General features: G+C 50.3%; 1 protein-coding gene across 4 annotated transcripts in view; it reads right to left on the reverse strand.

The window, feature by feature from the left end:
* The window catches only part of MTOR (mechanistic target of rapamycin kinase), a 134,098-nt gene that overhangs the window by 33,024 nt on the left and 80,027 nt on the right, over positions 1–21,047 (reverse strand). For 3 of the 4 annotated variants that reach the window (XM_045035087.1, XM_045035089.1, XM_045035086.1), the window contains 4 exons: positions 13,186–13,305; positions 11,095–11,170; positions 7,990–8,129; positions 1,291–1,391 (listed from right to left, as the gene is read on the reverse strand). In XM_045035087.1, coding sequence (XP_044891022.1) covers positions 1,291–1,391; positions 7,990–8,129; positions 11,095–11,170; positions 13,186–13,305 — 437 coding nt within the window. The remainder of the gene's footprint in view (positions 1–1,290; positions 1,392–7,989; positions 8,130–11,094; positions 11,171–13,185; positions 13,306–21,047) is intronic. The other variant, XM_003989489.4, reaches the window with a different exon arrangement.

Genomic DNA, 21,047 nt, shown 5'->3' on the forward strand with positions numbered 1-21,047 from the left:
CTGTGCCTCAGGAGGGAGGAGATAAATATTTTAAGAGGTTCTGTTATAACAGAAAGATGGGCTGGGTCATAGCACAGTGGTCTCCGGATCAGGGCACAGACCGGGGAAAGGGCTACATCCAGACAGAGACGTTGACTTCCCCTGACGGTGGGGGGAGCACGCATCAGATGCCAGCGTTTCCAAGCCCATCTGCAGAAACGCTATCAGCCTCATTAGCTGCAGACTGCAGGGCAGCCGATTTTACAAGGCATTTTCCTGCCTTTCACTCCAGACCATCGACTCATTCATTCTCGGTGCCTCTGGGCAAAAGCAAACGGCAAACGATGACTCCTCAGGAAGCACTTTGTTTTTGAAAAATGTCCTGGATCCAGCCCAGAGCTCATGAATGGAAAGGATATAAGCTCCGTGACTCAAGAGGGATGGAATGGAGGTAGAGGGTTATGTAACCTTCCTCTGGACTCCACAGGTGAAGCTTTTCACTTGGGGCGTCCTGTGGCTTCTGTCCCCGCTTATTGAGAACATCTCTGGACCAGACATTGGTAATCTCAGCTGGGGCCCGGTGTCAGAAATCTACACTTGTCTGTGGGGACTGAAAGGAGATTTCTGCCTTAAAATACTCAGGGAGTAAGGGGGGTATCAGGCAGCAAGGAGGAGAACAGAAAATACAGAACTGTGAAAATGTTTATAAGTGTTGGAGAAGGTGAGGGTACATGGGAGTTCGTTATACTATTCTCTTCACTTTTATATGTGTTAGGAAAGTTCTAGAATAACAGTTAAGAGATAAAAGGAGACAGACAGCTGTCTTCTCTCTTTATTCCTGCTAGGGGTAAAGACATGATGGGTGGAGCTCCAGCAGCCGTCCTGGATCATGAGGTGGACTTGAAAAATGGAGGTCCCATGCAAAGCGGAAAATATGGAGAGAGGCTAATGGCAATGGAGCCAGACACTAGGTTGGAAATTTCTACTTCTAGATATTATTCGTAAGAGAGAAAAATAAACCAGTAATTTGTTTAGAATAAACAAAACCTCACTAAATATGTCAGTTTTGATACTGGCTGGCTGGTTTTCTTGGCTTCCCTGGCGAGGGCCATTTTTACCCGTGTCTACCAAGTCAGTCACGGTCATCAGGTAGAAGGGACGGGTGGGAGAGACAGACGTGGGTACAGGCTCTTTGACACTTCTGTGGACCTCACGTTTCTACCTGTAACCACAGCTGCCTTGGTTTTTGAATGCGGGCCCCCAGCCACCCCCTCCCTGCCCCGACGGGGGTGCCTGGGAGGGAAGCCTCACCTAAGCCCCAGGCAGCTGCAGCGGCCATCCGGGCCATCTTGGCTTGGGTCTCATCGTTAACCAGGGTCCACTTCTCACAGCACTGCTGGTGGAGCTGCCCCCTGAAGGAAGAGAACCAGACAGTTGTGTTACCCGAAACCACTTCCACAACCTGTGCGTCGTCCTCTCTGGCCCCCCGGGTGAGCTGGGGCCTGCTGTGAACCGGGAGCCTTCAAATATAAAGCACCCTTGACTGGGTCCTAAGATATAGGAGAAGTGGTCGGTGACTTCTTTCTCGGCCTGGTGGCTCACCATTTGTCGGCGGATGACTTTATCGAGGGTGGGGACTGTGTCTAACTCTGGGATCGGAGATGTCCTGGGCATCCCGCCCCCTTCATAAACACTAAGTAGCTTCTTTCCTAGGCCAGTGAATTTTGGGCTCTTTCCCCTTAGCGGGCCTACAGAGAAAGCAATCTGAAGAGACACAGCGACATCTGGACATCATCTTGGGCTCAAAGGTTTAGGGAGAACGGGCTCTTGAAAGTGTGATACAAACGGCTGTGTCTGAAATGAGACGCAACTGAAATCCATCAGCACAGGACGAAGAAGGCTCAACCGTGGTCACGCCCACCAGAAACCCAGATGCTCGTTCCTGGATTTTATACAACTGCCGTTCGCATGGGGAAGGACTATGAGATACCGAGATCTGAATGGTGCTCAAGAGACTTCAATCCACCAAGAGGGCAGAAGCCTCTCGAGAAGCAAGACGTCCCGTTGACTCCTGACACCGTTGCCTTCCCATGTTCCCCTCCTGAATGAATGGATGTCAAACCTTGCTGGTGGGCGGACAGGACCCTCTGTTTTCCTGTCAGCTTCAAGACTCAGCTAGGAGACTCTAATCCTTCACGCTTTCCAAAAGAGACGCTGCAGCATTTTTTTTTTTTTTTTTTTAGGATGTTCTAACTTGGTCTTGGCAGTGGAGTCAAGAGAAAAGGTACAAGTTCCAAGTGGCCCAGATCAGAAGCTGTGTGGGACACGAGCTACACGGTGTGTGGTAAAGGATGCTGAAGCCAGTCAGTTCTGAAGGGCTCTAGGCTGAGCTCACCGAGAAGCGGACTAGCGACCACCGCTAGGACAACTGCTCAGGGCCGTGATCCAGCACGGTGGCACAGCCATCATTAACTTCTCTGGCGCACGATCAAGAGAGCTGGGGCCACGACATTCTAGTTCAGAACACAGCTAGGATCAAAAAGAGGAGGAAGGGGAGTGGGCCGCCTCTGTGCCCTAGGCACTCACTGAAGCTCGGTGACGGGAGCAGGATGGAGGTCGCTGTTGGCTTCCTGCCATCCACCCCCAAAACCTTCACCACTGGGCCCTGCAAGGGGCGACCTTTGAGCAGCAGTTCTCAAATTGTCTGTGCATCACAATCCCCCGGAGGCTTCTTCCTTCAAATAGATTGGTGGGCGTCACTCCCTGAGCCTGACTCAGGAGGCGTGCACTGGGGCCTAAGAAGGTCCATGTCTAGCAAGTTTCTAGGTGATACTGACACTGCGGCCCCGTGTCTGAGAATCACGGACTCAGCGGCAGATTTTTGTTGGGGTCCTGCCTAGACGTCGGGGAGGAAGCTGCCTGATCTCTGAACGGTTCTTCTAACCCTAGATTTCAAATCTGTATAGCTGGGGGCCACAGGCAACTCAGCACCCTCCAGTCTTGTCAGGACCACCCAGCTCTGTGCCGTAGGTCTGCGGACCCAGCTGTGCTTTTCATCTAGAGGCAGGGAGCGAGTTCAGTGTGAAACACCACGAACTGTTACCTGAAAAGACACAGCAGGGAGCAGCGGCCCCCGACGGCAGACAAGGGCACCGCCTCCAACCCGTGGCCTGTGTTAATAGCTGCCAGCACACACAGAGGGGGGTTCCTCTCCCATCAGCACTTGTCACAAACAAAAATGCAGAATACACTGAATCTTAACGCTCAAAGGCAAGGGGAGAACAAAATCAAATACATAAGAAAATATGAGTCTGTGTGGGGGGCAAACAGTACAATCTGTTTTCTGATACCACTCACGGCACTCCAGGGAGAACTGGGTAAAACGCCTGTCCTCCAAGACTTTGACCTTCCCACTGAGCACAGGGGCAGAAAGCTCGGAAAGTGTTCTTTCCTTTGAACCCCTAAGTGGCTGACGAACTCTGATCTCGCTCCTGAGCAATCTGTTCTCTAGGACCCAAGGGCCTGTGAAGGAGTAGTTAGGGAGAGGGCTTACTCACACTCACCCTGGCAGCAGGTGTGGCTGTGTGTGCCATGGGGCTGGGCTGGGGGGACTAGCTCTTGCACTTAGCTTCCTGGGGCAGACGAGCAAGGGGAAGGGGTAGGTTCTTAGCTCACTGGTAACCCCTGGTCACTGCTGACGCCGCCTCTGCGGGCGTGTTCAGGATACATACTCGAAGCGAAAGCTGCTTAGAAATCGCACGTTCGATAGAACTGACCGAACAAACCATGTGAGAACCCTGCAGGTGATCAGGAAAAGGATTCTGCTTCATTCATCTCTTTTTAAAATTTCTTTCAGCCGGCCGCGTTCCTAAATCCCCTGGTCAGCATCACCAGCCACTTACACTTTATAGGTAATTGTGGAACTGGAACGAATCCAAGAGAGCAGAGGCAAATGGGACCCAGCCCCGCCACGGCAGGAGACCTGGATCACTTAGCTCTTGGGACCCCGCAGGCAGGCTGCGTCAACTTCCCCGAGTGTCACAGGGGATTGGACAGAATCACAACGAAAGCCTCTTCAAAATATCCAAGCTACCCTTACATAACCAACGTAAGAAAGTGCTCGTCTCGAATTCCTAAAGTGAGAAGGGGGCTGGAAACGGTCTTGAGGAGGAAGAAACAGTACGGATGGACTTTGAAAAGGGGGCAGAGTTTCAAAAAGTGGAAAAAGGAGCAGAGGAGGAAGTGGGTACACTTCAGGAAACTGAATCGACAAACGCAGAGGAAACAAATTCTGTGGAGTTTGAAGGGCAAGGTTTGGCCAGAGCTCGGATTATGAGGTAAAGTTCACTGAGAAACGGGCTGGGGTCACAACACAAAAGACTTGGCTGCTAGGCTGTGACACTTACATATAAATTCAAGGGCAAAATGCAGACGCTAAAACATTTTAGGAATTGGTTAGAGTTGAATTTTAAGAATGTTTACATCTTTTTTTTTTTTTTTTTTAATCTTTCTCTTAATAGCACGGTTGTATGATAACCAATTTGAAAGTGGAAAAAATTGTTTTTGAAATAACGTGGCTAGTTTTCAACATACTACTCTTGCTTTAGATCAGTACCGTCCAATAGAAGGTTTCTAGAGTGATGGAAATGTTCTCGATCTGCACTGTCCAATGCACCAGCCATCAGCTGCATGTGGCTGAGTACTTGAAATGTGACCAGTGTGACTTGAATCATTAATTTTATTTAATTTTAAATAGCCACACTTGGCTAGTGGCTACAGCAGTTTTGGATACCTGTCGGACATGAAAAACAAAAAAAAGCCTTAGTTGTACAAACTAATGAGGCAGATTTGATAGGCTATGCTTCCTCATTTATTGAGGTGAACGACTCATTAGGAGAATGCTAATTATGGAAATAAATAATAACATTTCAATCTCCCTAATAATGGTTAAACCAGACAAACCAATTTCAAGCAATTTTAGACTATTATCTGCATATATGTGATCCAATGCCTAAGGCTAAAATCATTGACATTAAATTTTCATGCAGTACAATTAGATCTTTTGTCTTAGGAATACAGTAATAACTTTATATTAAGAAGTAAAAATAGCCATCGTTTGCCAAAGAATATCTATAATTAGGTACAGAAAGCGTGTAGTGGGAGAGCGTTCTGCATTCTTCTTAGAAGACTTCCTTTGATTTTTCTCCAATAATATTCTTTAAACTGCCCAAGGTATTAACATTTCAGAACAATCTAAATTTGCCTGTTTAGACAGACTGAGATTTCCTAATAATGACAAAATGGAATACCGTGAGGCCCTCGAGAAAACGAGACAGCACTTCAGGGAGTGACGGGAGAGTGGCTTACACGCGTTAAGTGAAAAAACAAGGTGCAAAGAGGTGTGCAGAATTCGCCATCATAATGTACACGGTGCACCGACGCGGACCGTCACCGGGAGTCTCCACAAGGACCCGGCCTCGGCGCCTGCGGGTCTGGGTGGCTGCGGGACGGGGAGAAGACTTGGTTTGCACAGTTCCGTCACTGTTTTGTACTAGTGGATTCCGTACCATGGTGGATTTTACCTTTTCAAAAATACAATGCTTTAAAAATAACTGATTACAAGAACGTAGAGTTAAAAAAAAACAAAAAAAAACAACAAAAAAAAACCATCCTTCAGGGACAGAGGCTGCCAATGCAGATCCAAATGCGATGGTGCGGGCCTGTGGAACTTCCCCCAGACGGCTCCTTGGAGGCCCGGTTTCAGGGAAACCTTGGGCTTTGGGTTGATCTGACCTCTGAGGAGCTCTGGGGGTGTTCCAGCTTCCCTTTATTCTGGAAGCTACAACCGTAATTTCTTCCGTCCTCACTTCCACACCTAATCAGACTCCAAATCCTGTCAACACCGCCTCCTAAACACCTTGGGATCCTGGGGCGCCTGGGTGGCGCAGTCGGTTAAGCGTCCGACTTCAGCCAGGTCACGATCTCGCAGCCCGTGGGTTCGAGCCCCGCGTCAGGCTCTGGGCTGATGGCTCAGAGCCTGGAGCCTGTTTCCGATTCTGTGTCTCCCTCTCTCTCTGCCCCTCCCCCGTTCATGCTCTGTCTCTCTCTGTCGCAAAAATAAATAAACGTTGAAAAAAAAAAAATAAACACCTTGGGATCCAGCCCCCTCCCTCTCCCCCTTCTCCCCTTGGGTGCCCTCTGAACAGGCCCTTCCAACCCTTCTCTGGTCTCCCTTCGATCCACTCTCTTAATTTGCTCTGAAAGGTTCTGTGTATAATGCAAACCTGCCAGTCACGGCTCTCCAACTCCTCGGAGGGCCGGTCAGTAGCCTTAAACTCCTCACGTGGTATACACCCCACGCCACCTGGCCCCTGGCGACCTCTTCTGCCTCCCCTGTTACCTCTCCACATCACACTTGACCCTCCGAGCCACACTGAACTTTCAGAACACTGAACATACTGTGTTCACTCCTCACTACACACGTTCAAGTTAGGTATCACTTCCTCCTGGAAGCCTTCCAAACGCTTCTACGCCTGGATTAGGGACCCTTCTATTTCCCACAGCCCCCTGCACTTCCTCTTTATTACTGTATTCACTCTGTACTACTGCAGCCCAGTTACCTGGCCTGTGAGCTCTGGGAAGGCAGGGGCTGTGTAGCCTGGTTCGCTGCTGCGTCCTTGGGACCTGGCACAGACACTGGCCATGAATAGGTGCTCAGTAATTACTGGCTGAATGGGTACATAGGGGCCCTCCGGTCTCCTGTCTCAGAGAAAGTCTGGATAATCCACTCGTGGGGAAGCAGCATGGCATTTCAACTATTTAAAACTACTGTTACAGTATTTCAGCATTGTGATGCCTGGGGGGCTCAGTCGGTTCAGTGTCTGACTCTTGATTTCGGCTCAGGTTGTGATCTCACGGTTCGTGAGATTGAGCACCACGTCGGACTCTGTGCTGAGAGTGCGGAGCCTGCTTGGGATTCTCTCTCTCCTCTCTCAAAATAAGAAATAAACATTAAAAAAAATAGCATCTCACCACTGTACTGTGGCTTTTTGTTCCAACTATTTAAAAAAACTGCACACAGGGGCGCCTGGGTGGCTCAGCCGGTTGAGCATCTGGCTTCGGCTCAGGTCATGATCTCACAGTTCATGGGTTAGAGCCCCGCATCGGGCTCTGTGCTGACAGCTCAGCACCTGGAGCCTGCTTTGGATTCTGTGTCTCCCTCTCTCTCTCTGCTCCTCCCCCGCTCATGCTCTGTCTGTCTGTCTGTCTCTCTCTCTCCTTCAAAAATGAATAAAGACATTAAAAAAAAATTTTTTTTAAACCTGCACTAGATGCTGGGAAACAGAATAGGGACCATTTTTCCTTCAATGTCCCCCCAAAAATCCCCAGACCAAGACCTCGGCAAGTGTTTGCAGCTAAACTCCCCATTCCCCTTCAGTGTCCCCCAGTCTTAGTCCTCCCTTCAGGGGGCAGGGCAAGGCCATCCTGCTCCCTCCGGTGGTTAAAGTCGTCTGCTCAGACCACCGTCACTGTACTCTCCGGCTTTAATGACTATCTGCGATATGCTTGTCTCATGAGCCCCCTGATGGAGGGAGGCCTTATTTTCTGTGCCTCTTTTATGTCTGGGGCCTGGCAGAGTGCCGGGCACGTAGTAAGCATTCAATATAGATGAAGCATCTGAAGAGGGCGGTAACTTGTTCTTCTCTTCCAAAATCATTAGCAAGAACTAATAAAGAAAAGGCTGCACAGTAAGAATGTGAGGTCTGCATAGTCAAGGTCAAGAGGCAGACGGGAAGGAGCAGGTGTAGATCCTAGCAGCTCACCCAAGCCCACCCTGTCCTCGAGGACTTACAAAGTCTAGGTCTGAAAAAAAACCTCCAAACACCCAAGGTCTAGATGATCCCCAGGAAGATGCCCAGTGAAACAAAGAGGAGTGTCTTGGGTGAGAACTCTGCATGGGGGAAGCCCTCCAAATCCGAAGCCCCAGAGAGGACGTCCCCGGCGGCTCACCATTCCCCCAAGGCCTCGAGGCAGCGCATGCGACCCAGCATGAGCTCTGGGTCATCCTTGTTGGTGTCCATCTTCTTGTCGTAGGCCACGAGCGCATCTTCCCACTCGTGCAGCTTCTCGTACCAGGTGGCCTGGATCTCCTGCCAGGTGGGAAAGAGAGAAGATTGCTGTGCGCATGGAGAGCTGGAGAGCAAATTAAAATTGCACGTTTTAAACCCTATGCTGCCTTTCCTAAGGTGCTAGATGCTTCCCCCGTCACCGTATGTCCTGGCTGTGGTGGAAAAGAACTTCAGCATATCTGGAGGCAGCTTGGGTGGCGGTGCGAACACAGGTGCCTTGGCATACTGATGGAGTGACCCTGTGATAACCTGACAGCAGATGGCGGGCCATGTCCCCGTGCCCCGTCACGTCCTGCCCAGACGCAGGGGCCACCAGAGCCCCGGCAGGTGGGGATGCGATGACAGGGGAGATCCTTTGGGACAGCAGGAGGCCCCGACCAGAGCTCCTGCAAGGATGCCAAGGCCTCGGTCCGCTGGAGTGCGGGCCGCGGGCCACCGGACCGGGAGCTGCTTTCCTGATGGGGCCGGAAAGACCAGGCATATTTGCACATTTGCTGGAGGAAAATAACTCGAATTTTTAAAAGCTCCTGATTCTCTGCATTTCTTAATGCGTTTTTAAACTTTCAGGAAATACTGATTTAAAATACGATAGAGCGCCACCACTTAAAATTCTTTGGAAAACCTTTCCTCCCTTCTTCGACTCCTGCATCCAATGTTCCCTCCTGCTCAGCGCCTGGCAGGTCTGCCAGTGTCGGGGGCCAGAGGATGGTTTCCATTACCCAGGCAGATGGTGTGCCACGCTGAAATTCAGAGCTGGCCACGTGAGGAAGAGGGGCCACAGGCTAAAAGGGGCAGACTCCGGCTCTCCAAATGGTCAGGGGACAGACCGCTTCCCGAGACGTCTTTGCCTGCAGCCCCCCCCCACCCCCACCCCGCCCTCCACCTCAGTCTGTCTTCTGGGCTTCTTCCTCACCAGCTTAGTGAACGGCTACTTCTCTACAGGCCAGGGCAGTGGCTCTCCAGGGATTTCTCTAACAACAAGAGGAGTCTGCAGCGGATTCTGCACGATACGATCCAGGGCCCACCCGCGCTTCCCCCCATTGCCCTCCTTTCCTTTCTGAATAAAAGTCTTATTTGAGTGGTATTATTTGAGTAGCTGACCGCTACTCTGCTAAGCTCTCTGAAAGGACCTTTTCTTCTCGAACCTCCGTAAGGAGGTCATTTCTATTTTCAGTCGTTAACTCGTGCCGACTTCCCCTCGGCGGTTCTTGGCACAGCCGATCCCCTCGGCCGCCCCTGCACGAATTCTGCTGCCCGACAGCCCTCTGCCCTGTGTCGGTGCACAGGAGGGTTCACCCAAACCGGCCTGTCTGGCTTTGCAGAAGGGAAAACTACTTAAACTTCATTTTCCGAGGCTGTTTAGAAGAATATGAGAGAGAAAACTTAGAAGCGTGGTGGTAAAGACAGCGTTAAAATGAAAAACGCTAAAATTGGGAAGTAAATGATTTCTACCCCAGCGGGAAAGAGGAAGGGGGCCGGTGACCAGCGGATGGCACACGCTAGGCGCAGACAAGCAGAAAGCAGAGGCAGCGGCATATGGAGCAGGTCAGGCAGGGGGCAGGATATTTTGAATTGCAATAGATTGCAGAAACTATAAGGTTTAAGCAATGAATCACACTAAATTCTAATGAGATTGCTGTTACATAAATTGTGCTGAGAAAGCGCAGGTTCTGCCAAGAAAAGCCAAACCATTGTCAGGCTTAATACGCTTCAGCTCCCTAAATATAACAGAAAATCCACCACGGGTTTAGCAACAATCCTGGACCTAATGGCCACCTTTAGAACCTGGAGACAGAGGAACTTGCACTTAAGGCTGGCGCTCTGAGCCGCCGGGTATTAGCTAGCTGCTGGCAGGTCACCCGAATGCCAGATGGTCATGGGAGCTTCGTTTCTATCGCCCTTACTGCGGCCCAAGCTCTAGGGAGAGCAAAGGAGGAGAATGAATGTCTTTGAGAGACTACGTTAAGTGCCCCCTCTGCAATCGAGGATTAAGGCAAAGGTAGAGACGTTGTCCCTTCTGTCCTGTCATCTGGACAGATGCTGTCTTGGTCTAGTTACAGATAGGTGCTCAAGATGGCAAAATACTCCCTGGAAAGTTCCAGTCCAATTGACTAGCCCCTGTGTGAGGCAAAAGCCTATGAAGCAGCCATGGATTTCTTCACTCTAACACACTGGGCTCTTGATTACGGCAAACCTGAGTAAGTGACCCACGCGACTAACAAAAGGTTCCTCATCAAATGCATGGACCCAGAACATCTTGACCTTCCCGGAAGTCAATGCCTAGTTGATTAAGTCAATGCTTTATATATGGTTAGGTAGTTACCAAAGCACCCTCCCCGGACCACAGAGGGTAATGGAAACATTTTAATATTGATAAGGCAAAGATGGCAGGAGAGAAGAAGCTATGTGAGCAATAATGAAATGGAACAATTCCTTAACAGGAGGTATAAATTATAGTACATTTTTTTCTGGAGCACTGGCCATGGTTTCTTCTGAGGTATGTACTGAGCATTAATCGTGGCCCGGTGGCGATGCCAGCCGCCACAGATGACACAAAATAACTCAGGTCAGGGTTAAATGGATGATGCCAGACTGCCTGGGTTCAAGTCCTGGCTCGGCCAGTGATTCGCTGTCAGATCAGGTGAGGTTGCTGTTCTGCTGGGACCACCGACTCCCTTCCTGTAGGATGGGGTCACGATTGCACCTCTACTCATCGGGCTGTCGTGAGGACCGAATGAGATGGTGTACACAAAGTACGCGGCGAAGGGTCGGGCACGTGCCAAGAGGCTGATGCACACCAGCTATTACTATGTATCAGGTTCCGTCCTCCCGACCTATATTCAATTTGAATGTAATCCATACAGCCGCTGTCTCCTTCATCCTTACGGTACAGCAAAGTCAGATGTCAGCAACTGGGAAAAGAATAGGAAAGTAACTTCCTCCAGGGGGTGGCTGAGTGCCTCCCTAGCCAGGTCTCTGCACTTACCAGCTCTCCGAAGTGTTTCATGGCATATTCTAATACCCCGGCAGCTGCCTCTGGCTGTTGTAGCTTATTATTAATGCTGGGGAGACAAAAGGAAGAGGGGGTTACACTCAACATGTCAGAGAGTGGGAGGCGTGGCGGTCGGGGCGGGTAGATGGCTCACCAGCCCACTGGAGACATGTCTTGCAGAGAAGGTGACTGTCTGTTACCACCCAGCAAGCTCAGTCTGAATGACTTCTTCTAAGGAACGATTTCATCTCGACCCCACACTCCTGGTTTTGAGGGGGCAGCGTCTGGTAGACAGGAAGCCCCACCGGCTCTGGGGCCCTTTCTCCCAACCAGCACGGACTGGCTTCCTCTCAGATACTGTCAGTCAGGCACCTTGTGCCTGTTTTCTAAAAACTAGAAGCCCTGGGTCCGTATTTGGCCCTGTCGTTGAACACGACCAGATGAGGTCCCTCTGAACTTTGAACTCTTACTTCCGCTCATCAGTTGCCTCCAGGAATCAGAATGATCAAAGTCAATAAAAACCATCAGGCTCTGTGGGTGACACAGAAGTGGCACGGAGGCTGGGTCATCCACGTTAACGACAGAGCACCCCAGGGACTGTGGCTGTGCAACCATCTTGACTGCTCCCCCGATAGCCCATTTCCTTCTAAGATGGACGCTTCCTTAGTCCCTCTTCGAGGACCACCCCCTCCCTCTGAGGTGGGCGGCCAGGGACCTCATCCAGGGTCACATGCCTGGCGGAACGATGCTTTTCACTAACGACACGCTACTCTGCTGTCATCTGGGGGCAGCATGTGGCCACTGGGACCGACTGGGGGACTGTAACGTATCGGGACAACTAGGCGGTAGGCTGGCGGTGGGTGCCTGGCGCTGGCTAACCAGGGAGGCTGTAGAGAGGCCCCGGAAGTTGGACAGCAGCAGGGCCGAGACCCTTGTTCCGACGGGAACATACACGAAAGGGGAAACGGAAACTAAGCCAACACTGAACGTAAGCTGGAGTTACAGAAGGACAGAAACGAGGGACGAAGCAGGCCTGAGAAACTCATAGGACAGCAGTTTCTTTATCTGTTCACAGGTGGGGAGCAAACGATGTCAGTCCAACTTGGGAGTCTAGACTGTTTAACGAGCAAGGGATCCAGTTTATTGCCCTAAGTACAAACTGTCTACTTGACTAGAATTAATTTTTAAGTGGTTTTGGGAAACTCCAGGATTTGGGTGGAATGTGGTAATAATATGGCAAGAGATTGCTGGTATAAATATTATTTTTAAAAATTCAAATTCCACCACATTTATTCCAATAAAACCAAGAGGGAACTGCCCACAATCTGTCAAACTAGAGAAGTTAACATTTGTGCAAGTAATAATCGAATGCCTGTTTACAAAGCACATTTCAAATCATTTTTCCAACCTATCACTGCTTTAACCTCATGCATCCCTGAGAGAGTGGAAAGGAAAGGTATTACCAGTCTTGTTTCACTCCTGGGGAGACTCAGGACTGAAAGGGTAGCAATGTTCCCCGAGGCCCACAATGAATGGGGAGAGTCTCCATATGATCTGAAGCAAGTTTATGACTCTCCTTTGTTAAGGTGAGGATGGGGAGGGGGGAGGGGGGCCGCTTTGGATTTGGAGTCAGAGAGCTTGGGTTTACATTTCTGGAGGTCCAATCCTGCCACCTATAAGCTGTACGACCATAAGCAAGTTCCCTTTTTTGAGTTTTAAGCTTCTCATCTATAAAATGGGCCTAATACCACTCCTTCCAAGCTTCCTCAGGGAACAAAATGAAATAATGGGTATGAAATTACTAAGCAGATCCTGGTAAATGCTCCTTCCCTCATTTGGTTTTGTCTAAGAATAAAGGTTGCTAGAAACATAGCTGTATGCTTGTGTACAGAAAAAAACACTCATCTAAGGTTGAGCCTCGAGCCAGCACTAAGAAATCATCAACTCATCCTGAAGACAACTATTTGAGTAGGGTGCCCAGGCTCTAGGCCCTGCAACTGGAGGGGAGAGTCACCATACAGATGTCTCTCTCCTTTATTTACAGCAGACAAGTGACCTCAGGTGGCATCTACTGGGCAGACCCACCGGCACTTCTGTGCTGCTCCTAAGCAATGAGCCAGAAGGTTCTCCATATAAGTCAGTCCGCTGCAGGACTCAGAAACATTCAAAGAGAAGCGATAACACCATAGTTTCTTTCCAGAAGTCCTATGAGATTTAAAAAAAAAAATTTGTGTATATATGAATGTGTGTATATATTTACTTAAACAATTTTTTAAAGTTTATTTACTTAGTTTGAGAGAGAAGAAAGAGAGTGAGAGTGGGTCAGGAGCAGAGAGAGAGGGGAGAGAGAATCCCAGGCAGGCTCCATGCTGTCAGCACACAGCCTGACTCGGGGCTTGATCTCATGAACTATGAGATCATGCGTGACCTGGGTCGAAATCAAGCGATGGCTGCTCAACTGACTGAGCTACTCAGTGCCCCTGTTTATTTTTTTTTTAAGTAAGCTCTATGCCCAATGTGGGGCTTGAACTCACCACCCCAAGATCAAGAGTCACATACTCTACCAACGGAGCCAGCCAGGCACCCCATGTGAGTTTTTCTAATAAGCTCACTCACACAGGGTTAGGTGAGTTATATTAATATCACTCTTAGCTGTATCCATACAGCTTTGTGATTACCTAGTTCCCTGAACCCAAACACAGATTTTGGAAGCTTAAGAAGACATGGGGAAAAAAAAAAAAAAAAGCCAACGTATCTTCTATCATGAAACATGTAATATGCCATATGTAAACACATATAATTACATAGTCTGTATATTCTTTTTGGTTCCAGTGTGGATTCTGGGATGACCGTAGCAGAGATATTAACTACTCTGGTGAGGAAGACAATGTGTTCCTTGCCTAAAGCAAAAGAAGTTAACTCTAAGAATCACACATAAAAACCCAGGAGTTCCAATAAATGTCTTCCGATCTTGCGTTCTGGAGCATATGCTATTTTCAAGAGCAAATTACAAACATTGCCAAAGTTTGCCTCACGTGGAACAAAGCCAACACAAAAACGGAAGCAAGCAAAAGCCTCTTTCCACCCCATTCTCCCACTCATTATGCCTAAAAAGGAAAGCTTTACAACAAGCTGATCAAAATCAGGAAGTAATAATGACTAGGAACGAGAGGAGAAATACAAATTTTACCTTAATATTGCTATGGCTTTGATATCCCTCATCAAAGGAGAGAGTGACTTAGCTTTGCAAATTAAAAACAAACCCCCCCCCCAACCAAAACTCATCGTATGGCCCCTACTCCTTTAAGGGAAAGTCCAAATAAGTCCCCTACCTGTAGAATACAGACAGAGGTGCTGGGCTCGCTTGGGGGAACCACCGACCAGGACTTTAGAACCTGCCAGAAAACTGGGGGTTGTACCTTGAGAGTCTGTCCAACAGTAAGGATGATCACTGAAAAATTACAGCTTTGACTAAACGGACTAAAACACAGCCACGAAAAATAACCGGGATCAGCCAGAGGAAAGAGTCCCTTATTAAATCCTTGGTCTCTGGATTGAGGACCTGAAGGAAAGGAGGAGACCGTGTGCACCTACGGGCGACCGTTCAGAGTAAATATTTTGAGTTGACCGGCCGCTATCCCCATTTATTCTTTTCTCCTCCCTGTTCCCTCTTTATTTTCCTGACTACGCTTCCCTCTTCTTTCCTTCCATGGAGTCTTCCGCGCACGCTACGAGGCTGCTGGAGAATGCAGCTGTGGACGCGGAGAGGAGGTTCTGGTGAGGGAAGGAAACAAAACTCTTGGTGATACGAGAGTCTGTCATCTTGTTTGGGACCTTAATTTTTTCTCCTTCCGCCATGACTTCTGGCATTCCACTGTGGGAGGCAACGTATTAGAACAACAACAAAAAGAGACCTAAATTTACCGCGCGCTGACTGTATGTACCAGCCACGGGGCTTACTGCTTTTATGTGTTATCTCATGAAGTCGGCACTAATATTAATACTCCCATTTTACACATGAACAAGCTGTGGCCCAGGTCACAGGCTCCCGTGCCATTAAAAATGATCTTAAAAAATTGTTTTTTAATGTTTATTTATTTTTGAGACAGAGAGAGACAGACCATGAGTAGGGGAGGGGTGGAGAGAGGGGGAGACACAGAATCTGCAACAGGCTCCAGGCTCCGAGCTGTCGGCACAGCACCCGATGCGGGGCTCGAACTCACCGACCGCGAGATCGTGACCTGAGCTGAAGCTGGACGCTTAACCAACTGAGCCACCCAGATGCCCCTAAAAAGGATCTTAAGTTGGGGCCCCTGGGTGGCTCAGTCGGTTGAGCGGCTGACTCTTGATTTCGGCTCAGGTCACGCGTGATCTCACAGCTCATGAGATCAAGCCCCGAGTCGGGCTCTGACCGACCGCACGGAGCCTGCCCGGGATTCTCGCTCTCCTCTCTCTCTGCTCCTCCTTGCCTGCATGCACGTGCTTTCTCTCAAAATAAGTAAACTTAAAAAAAATTTTAAAAATAAAGAGCGTCTTAATTAATAACTAAGAGTGCACTGTAGCTCTGCATCGGGAGGGACAGCGCCTCAGCCTTCCCCTCTTGGATCAGCAGGCGTGCGTAAATGCTTGTACAAGGAAGGAAAGCAAGCACCGGGTGGGGGGTGCTCCCTGTAACCCGCCACGCGGGAGAAAGCAGCCCTCCCAAGCTTTCGTTTCAATTTCCTCATGGACGCTGTGGCTGACCGCCCCTCTGACCCCGAAGCTCCCGTCCCGTCTCTTTCCTTTCAGAAGCTGCGGGTATGCCTTGACGCTTCCCGACAAAACAGCCAGCCGGGTCGCCACCGTGGGCTTTTTCCAAGGCAGCGTGTCCGAGGCTGCTGGGCTTACAGACACAGCCCAGGCTACAAAGTGCGGGCTGCCTAAGTCTCTGTAGTCAAGTGCCCAGTCTCCTGCCTACTTGGGTGACACAGGGCTGTCCTCTGAAACAGTCCCCTTTAAAAAAAAATGTTTTTTTTAAATGTTTATTTATTTTTGACAGAGAGAGAGAGAGAGACAGAGCATGGGCAGGTGGGGGGGGGGCAGAGGGAAAGGGAGACACAGAATCCGAAGCAGGCTCCGGGCTCCAAGCTGTCCGCACAGAACCTGATGCGGGACCTGAACTCAGAGACTGTGAGATCATGACCTGAGCCGAAGTCGGGACGCTCAACCGACTGAGCCACCCAGGCGCCCTGAAATAGTCCCCTTTTAATAAAACTCAGGTGTGGTTTTATGAGACTGGAGGGAGAGGCTCTATGTTTGGCTCGTGGGGAGAAATCACCTTCACTCAAAGCCCCCTTAATGAGGAACTCTTGTTTCATGGGGCAGCTGGGAGTTTTCTATCGTCCGTTCTATAAACGTTCCCTTGTGTGCCCCTCAGTCGCTCCGTGTTACTGCTGGAGGCTTAAAAGGGCAAACCGTTCCAAACCCCACAACAAAAAAGCACTTAACGACACAAACCAGACCCCACGGACATCAGTCCAGGTGACAAGATCTGACCACAAACAAGCTGAGAGAGGTGGAGGTTCGGCAGCAACGTGCCCACGAGAACAGTGCAGAAGGACAGGCTGACGAATTTCCTGTCTCCTCTCGACAGGGGCTGAGGCCACAAGAACACAGAGCTTTGCCAGCTGGTGGAGGCCCAGTCAGCAGGGGTCTATCTGCATTCTGCTCTGTCTTCCAGTGGGAGCAGCCGGTTGAGATCTTACAGGCACAAATCTACAGAGCAAAACAGAAATGCCCTGTCCACGTGATCATCCCGGAGCCCACAACTGAACCTGGTGTTAGAAAGCCCGTGAAGAGGCAATTCTACCGACATTCACTTTCACTCATTCCCTACCCCAAGACTTAATTTTTATTAAGGGAAGTGGAGTTGAGAGCTAGCAACTGGGAAAATTCTTGGCAATTGAGGGAGACACTTTCTAGAGTTGCGCCAGATAAACAAATAAGGACGAGACAAGAGTGCCTCCATGCCTTCCGTGGCAAACACCTTAAACCATGTATCTTCTCTCCCTGCGATCTGAGAATTCTTCTCCAGAAGCAGGGGAAACCGGTCAGGAGGGCCAGTGGCTCAGATGTGAAGGAGATTCTCTCGCCGCCTCGGCCGATGCCCCGTCAAGAGCGATGGCGGAAGAGCTAGTGCTGGCGGGAGGGCCTGCTTACTTCTCCACGGCTCTCCCTCTCGAGCTTCTCCTCAGTGCTTTTCCCGTGCAGGTGATGACCAGCCCCACGAGGATGAAACTGACCGAAAGGGTCAGTCACTAAGTCACTAGCTGCTCGGGGCCTTAATGCTGACCCACAGCATAGCAGTAAGACGGTCTCTGGCTTGGCATCCAAATGCCACTCCTACCACCTGAAGAATCCTCAAAGGGTTTGGCTCGTGGGAAGAAATCCCAAAGCGTTCTCAAAGTCATTGCTCCCCACGCTTCTGGACTGATGTCAAATCCCAAGTGGCTTGGCCTGATAACTAATTCCTTCTGGGATGACTCCTTTGGTTATTGACCTCATCTCTTAGCCTCGCTGCCTCAGCGACCTTCAGGCTATTAAGAACAAAGCCCGAGGGGCGTCTGGGTGGCTCAGTCGGTTGGTCGTCCGACTTCGGCTCAGGTCATGATCTCACGGTTCGTGGGTTCGAGCCCCGCGTCGGGCTCTGTGCTGACAGCTCGGAGCCTGGAGCCTGCTTCGGATTCTGTGTCTCCCTCCTTCTCTGCGCCTTCCCTGCTTGTCCTCTGTGTCTATCTATCTCAAAAATAGACGTTTAAAAAAAAAATTAAGAAAAAAAAGGACGCAGCCCAAGCCTGTTGGAAAGTCAGTCAAATAAGGAGCATCTGCGGTCACATCTGGGGGACCGCTTAGGCTTTCCTAGCGCTCCCATCAGGAATTTAGGAGAACGTTATGCACTCGCTTCCCAAATGGCTCCGGGCCTTCTTTCTCCTGTCTATTTCTAGTGCAGACCACAGTCTGTGTTTTATTTGGTGCCCAGTCAAGTAAGAATTCTCCGAATTCCCTTAGCGCCAGGCTGCGGACACATGCAACACAGCTGACTGGGGACCTTGGCAGGTCCGACCGAGGAGCTCCTGACCAGCCAAGATGAGGCCAAGGGGGACATGGCTTTACATCCTTACCACCTACATCGAGCAGTCCCTCCTGCTTCTCTTGTAGAGGCAGAGCTGCTTCAGACCATTCCCTGTCCCTTCTCCCAGCACCGAGGCTTAGCTCTGTGTGCCAAGCATGATCCCCGCACAGAGCCAGGGAGATCTGCGGCCGGCCGGGCCCCGTGTCTTTATCAGGCAGTTCCCCCGGGACTCTGGGAGCAGCAGGGTAGACTGGGGAACCCAAGGGTGTGGCAGCCTCTTTCTGAAGAGGGTAAGTGAAGACAGAAGGCCACGTGAGGGCATCTGAACTGTGACATGGACAAAGGCCGTGAGGACGATTTAAACTCAGGCAGCAGGAAAGCACAGGCAGGCTGGTTGGCCTCCGTCGCCCACGGACAGCTAGGTGTAAGCAGATGACGATAGCAGCTGTGGCTCTGTTTGGGTCAAACTTCCCTTTTCTGCTCTAGGAACTCAGGAAAAGTCACTTTAGTCCTTTTTTACATATTCACAGACAGGAGGCTGGCCTCATTAGAAGGTTTCAAAGCTGGGACATTCGGTGTCCCTGGTGTTCTAGGGCACCTGAGGCATCCAGGTAAAGAAGATTTGATGCGGAAGAAGCGGCCTGCCTTGGACAGTCAATGGGTTCCCGACGTCTCAGTCCAGAGTGGCTTAAGGGTAAAGAGCTCTTACTTGGTCTCCCACCCTTTCCTTCGGTCACGGTTTAAATGGCGTGTCGGTCACGATACTTGGAGGACATGCTAACCCTGCATGTGAGAAAGTGGGAGATGTCAAGAGGAAAAAAGAACACTAACAGCTGTGTTAGGGACAGATTAGGGACAGGGGAGACAAAAAATCCTATCTTTCCAAGATTGGAGAGGGGAGGTGTATCTTCTTGTTAAACTCCACTGCAATTCAACCACTTTTCAAAATACTGTTTTCACCTACGCATATTCTACATAAACAGGTATGTGTTTTATACACAGCAGTGAGCAGAGCATTCGTACAATTTTGTATGTTGCTTTTGCACGTAACACGGGCGTTTCCCACTCGATCCAGTCTTGGCAATTACTTTTAAACAGCTCCACCGTTTCGTCCTGCCTGTGGCTCCCAGGCCTGTGATCAGTCTCATGGGGGCACCTTCTTGGCTGTGGGCGGGCAGCACTCGCGTCAGATTCCCAACCTCAGGCACGCCACTCAGGAGCACACATTCGGCGCTCTCGCACGCGCAGTAAGTGATCTGTCCGGCAGAAGTCTGCAAGGCCCGCTCTGGGAATCCAAGCCCCGAAGATGAAGACAGCGCTCAGTGACAAGCCCGGAAGGCTGTCCCATTTTACACATCACCTCCAGGCAGCCCCTGGCTGGACGCGGGGCCCAGGTGCCCTAGCACAACCCGGCATAAGGCACGGAGAGGCCGCAGAGCCCCGGAGTGTCAAAGCACACGATTTGTGCCGGCCGGGTTTCCAACCCAGGGGCCCGTCAGAGGCGCGCTGTAAAAATGATGAATGGCTGTCACATTTCCAAGGCTCCGGCTGATTTAGGGAGCCATTGGCAGACACATCACTCCCAGCATGTCAGCCAGTTAATTACTTCCAACTTTATCTTTCTTGTCAACACTTCTTGACAAATTGGCCATTATCTTTTTATTCTACAACAACGAGCACTGCTCCTTTTCTGGCGATGCCTGGAGGTTTTTCTCCTTTCCGCTTCTTCGTACCCAGAGTGGATTGAAGAGCTCTGAGAGAGCCGATTAGAAAGAGGAGCTGTCAGGAAGAGGACAAAAGCGGCGAGGGCTGCTAGAGTGAACCCAAGGCTCATTATCAAATGTCTTCACTCAAAGCAGAGTTGATGTTTTGGGTAAAATACTGATTTCCTGGCTTCCCGACGTCCGAGAGCTCTGCCTCAGTCTCTCGCGGGGACGAAGTTGGGACACAGAAAGGTAAATGAGCTGGCGTCTGCTGATCTGGCAGTGCTGAGCCCTTCTCCCCACCTAACTGGGTACGCGGACGTGAGGTGGCCCTCCGCTCCCCTGAGAGGCCACATTGTAGAAACACTGATGCCCATTCTGGAGTCAGGGAAGAGGGAAAAATAAACCTACTTCTTGGTAAGGCCAAGCCAGTAGAAGATGAGCATGACACGCTATAAACGGGCCACCGAGACTCAAAGTCTACGAGACGACCAAAAGTATCTGGAGAGACCAATGGTGTCACCACCAATACGTTTCACCAGCACTGCACGGACGTTGTCAGGGGTGGCCATGGGGCAGAACCCAACCCCTACTGTGCTCCGCCAGTTGTAAGACACACACTTTAACATCTCTGAATCATGATATGGCATATAATTCAAGGCTTGAGAGCGCTGTGACGTGGTTTAGTTGCCAGCGGTAACCCCCGCCCCGCCCCACCCCGCCCCAGAAGTACATGAAAATCAGAAGCAGCGTCTCCAACTCACCATTTACTGGTCCCATTAAACCTCGAGGCGTTCCGGCGGGTGAGCTACGTACAGTGGAAGGGCAGACATTTACTACTGAACTACCGCGAGCTTCTCCCTTTGGATGGTCTTGGGCTGCAGTGAAAGACCCTGTGTCCTTTTGGTTCAGCTTCAGGGGAAACCCCGGGATTCTTCCCTTCGTACGGCTCCCTGCGGACGGCCGGCTTTCTACACTGACAGGCAGCTTCCCTGGGGTTTCTGAGCTGCTCTATAAAGACAGGCAGGCTGTCGTCCAGTGAACCTGTAGAAAGTCTTCAGAACAGCCAGAGATACATTTATGCTCTCCTGGCGACTGGTGAGAGACCTGACCTCTTGGGTAGGGCTGGATGT

Source organism: Felis catus, chromosome C1 (assembly GCF_018350175.1).
Source record: "Felis catus isolate Fca126 chromosome C1, F.catus_Fca126_mat1.0, whole genome shotgun sequence".
NCBI lineage: Eukaryota > Metazoa > Chordata > Mammalia > Carnivora > Felidae > Felis > Felis catus.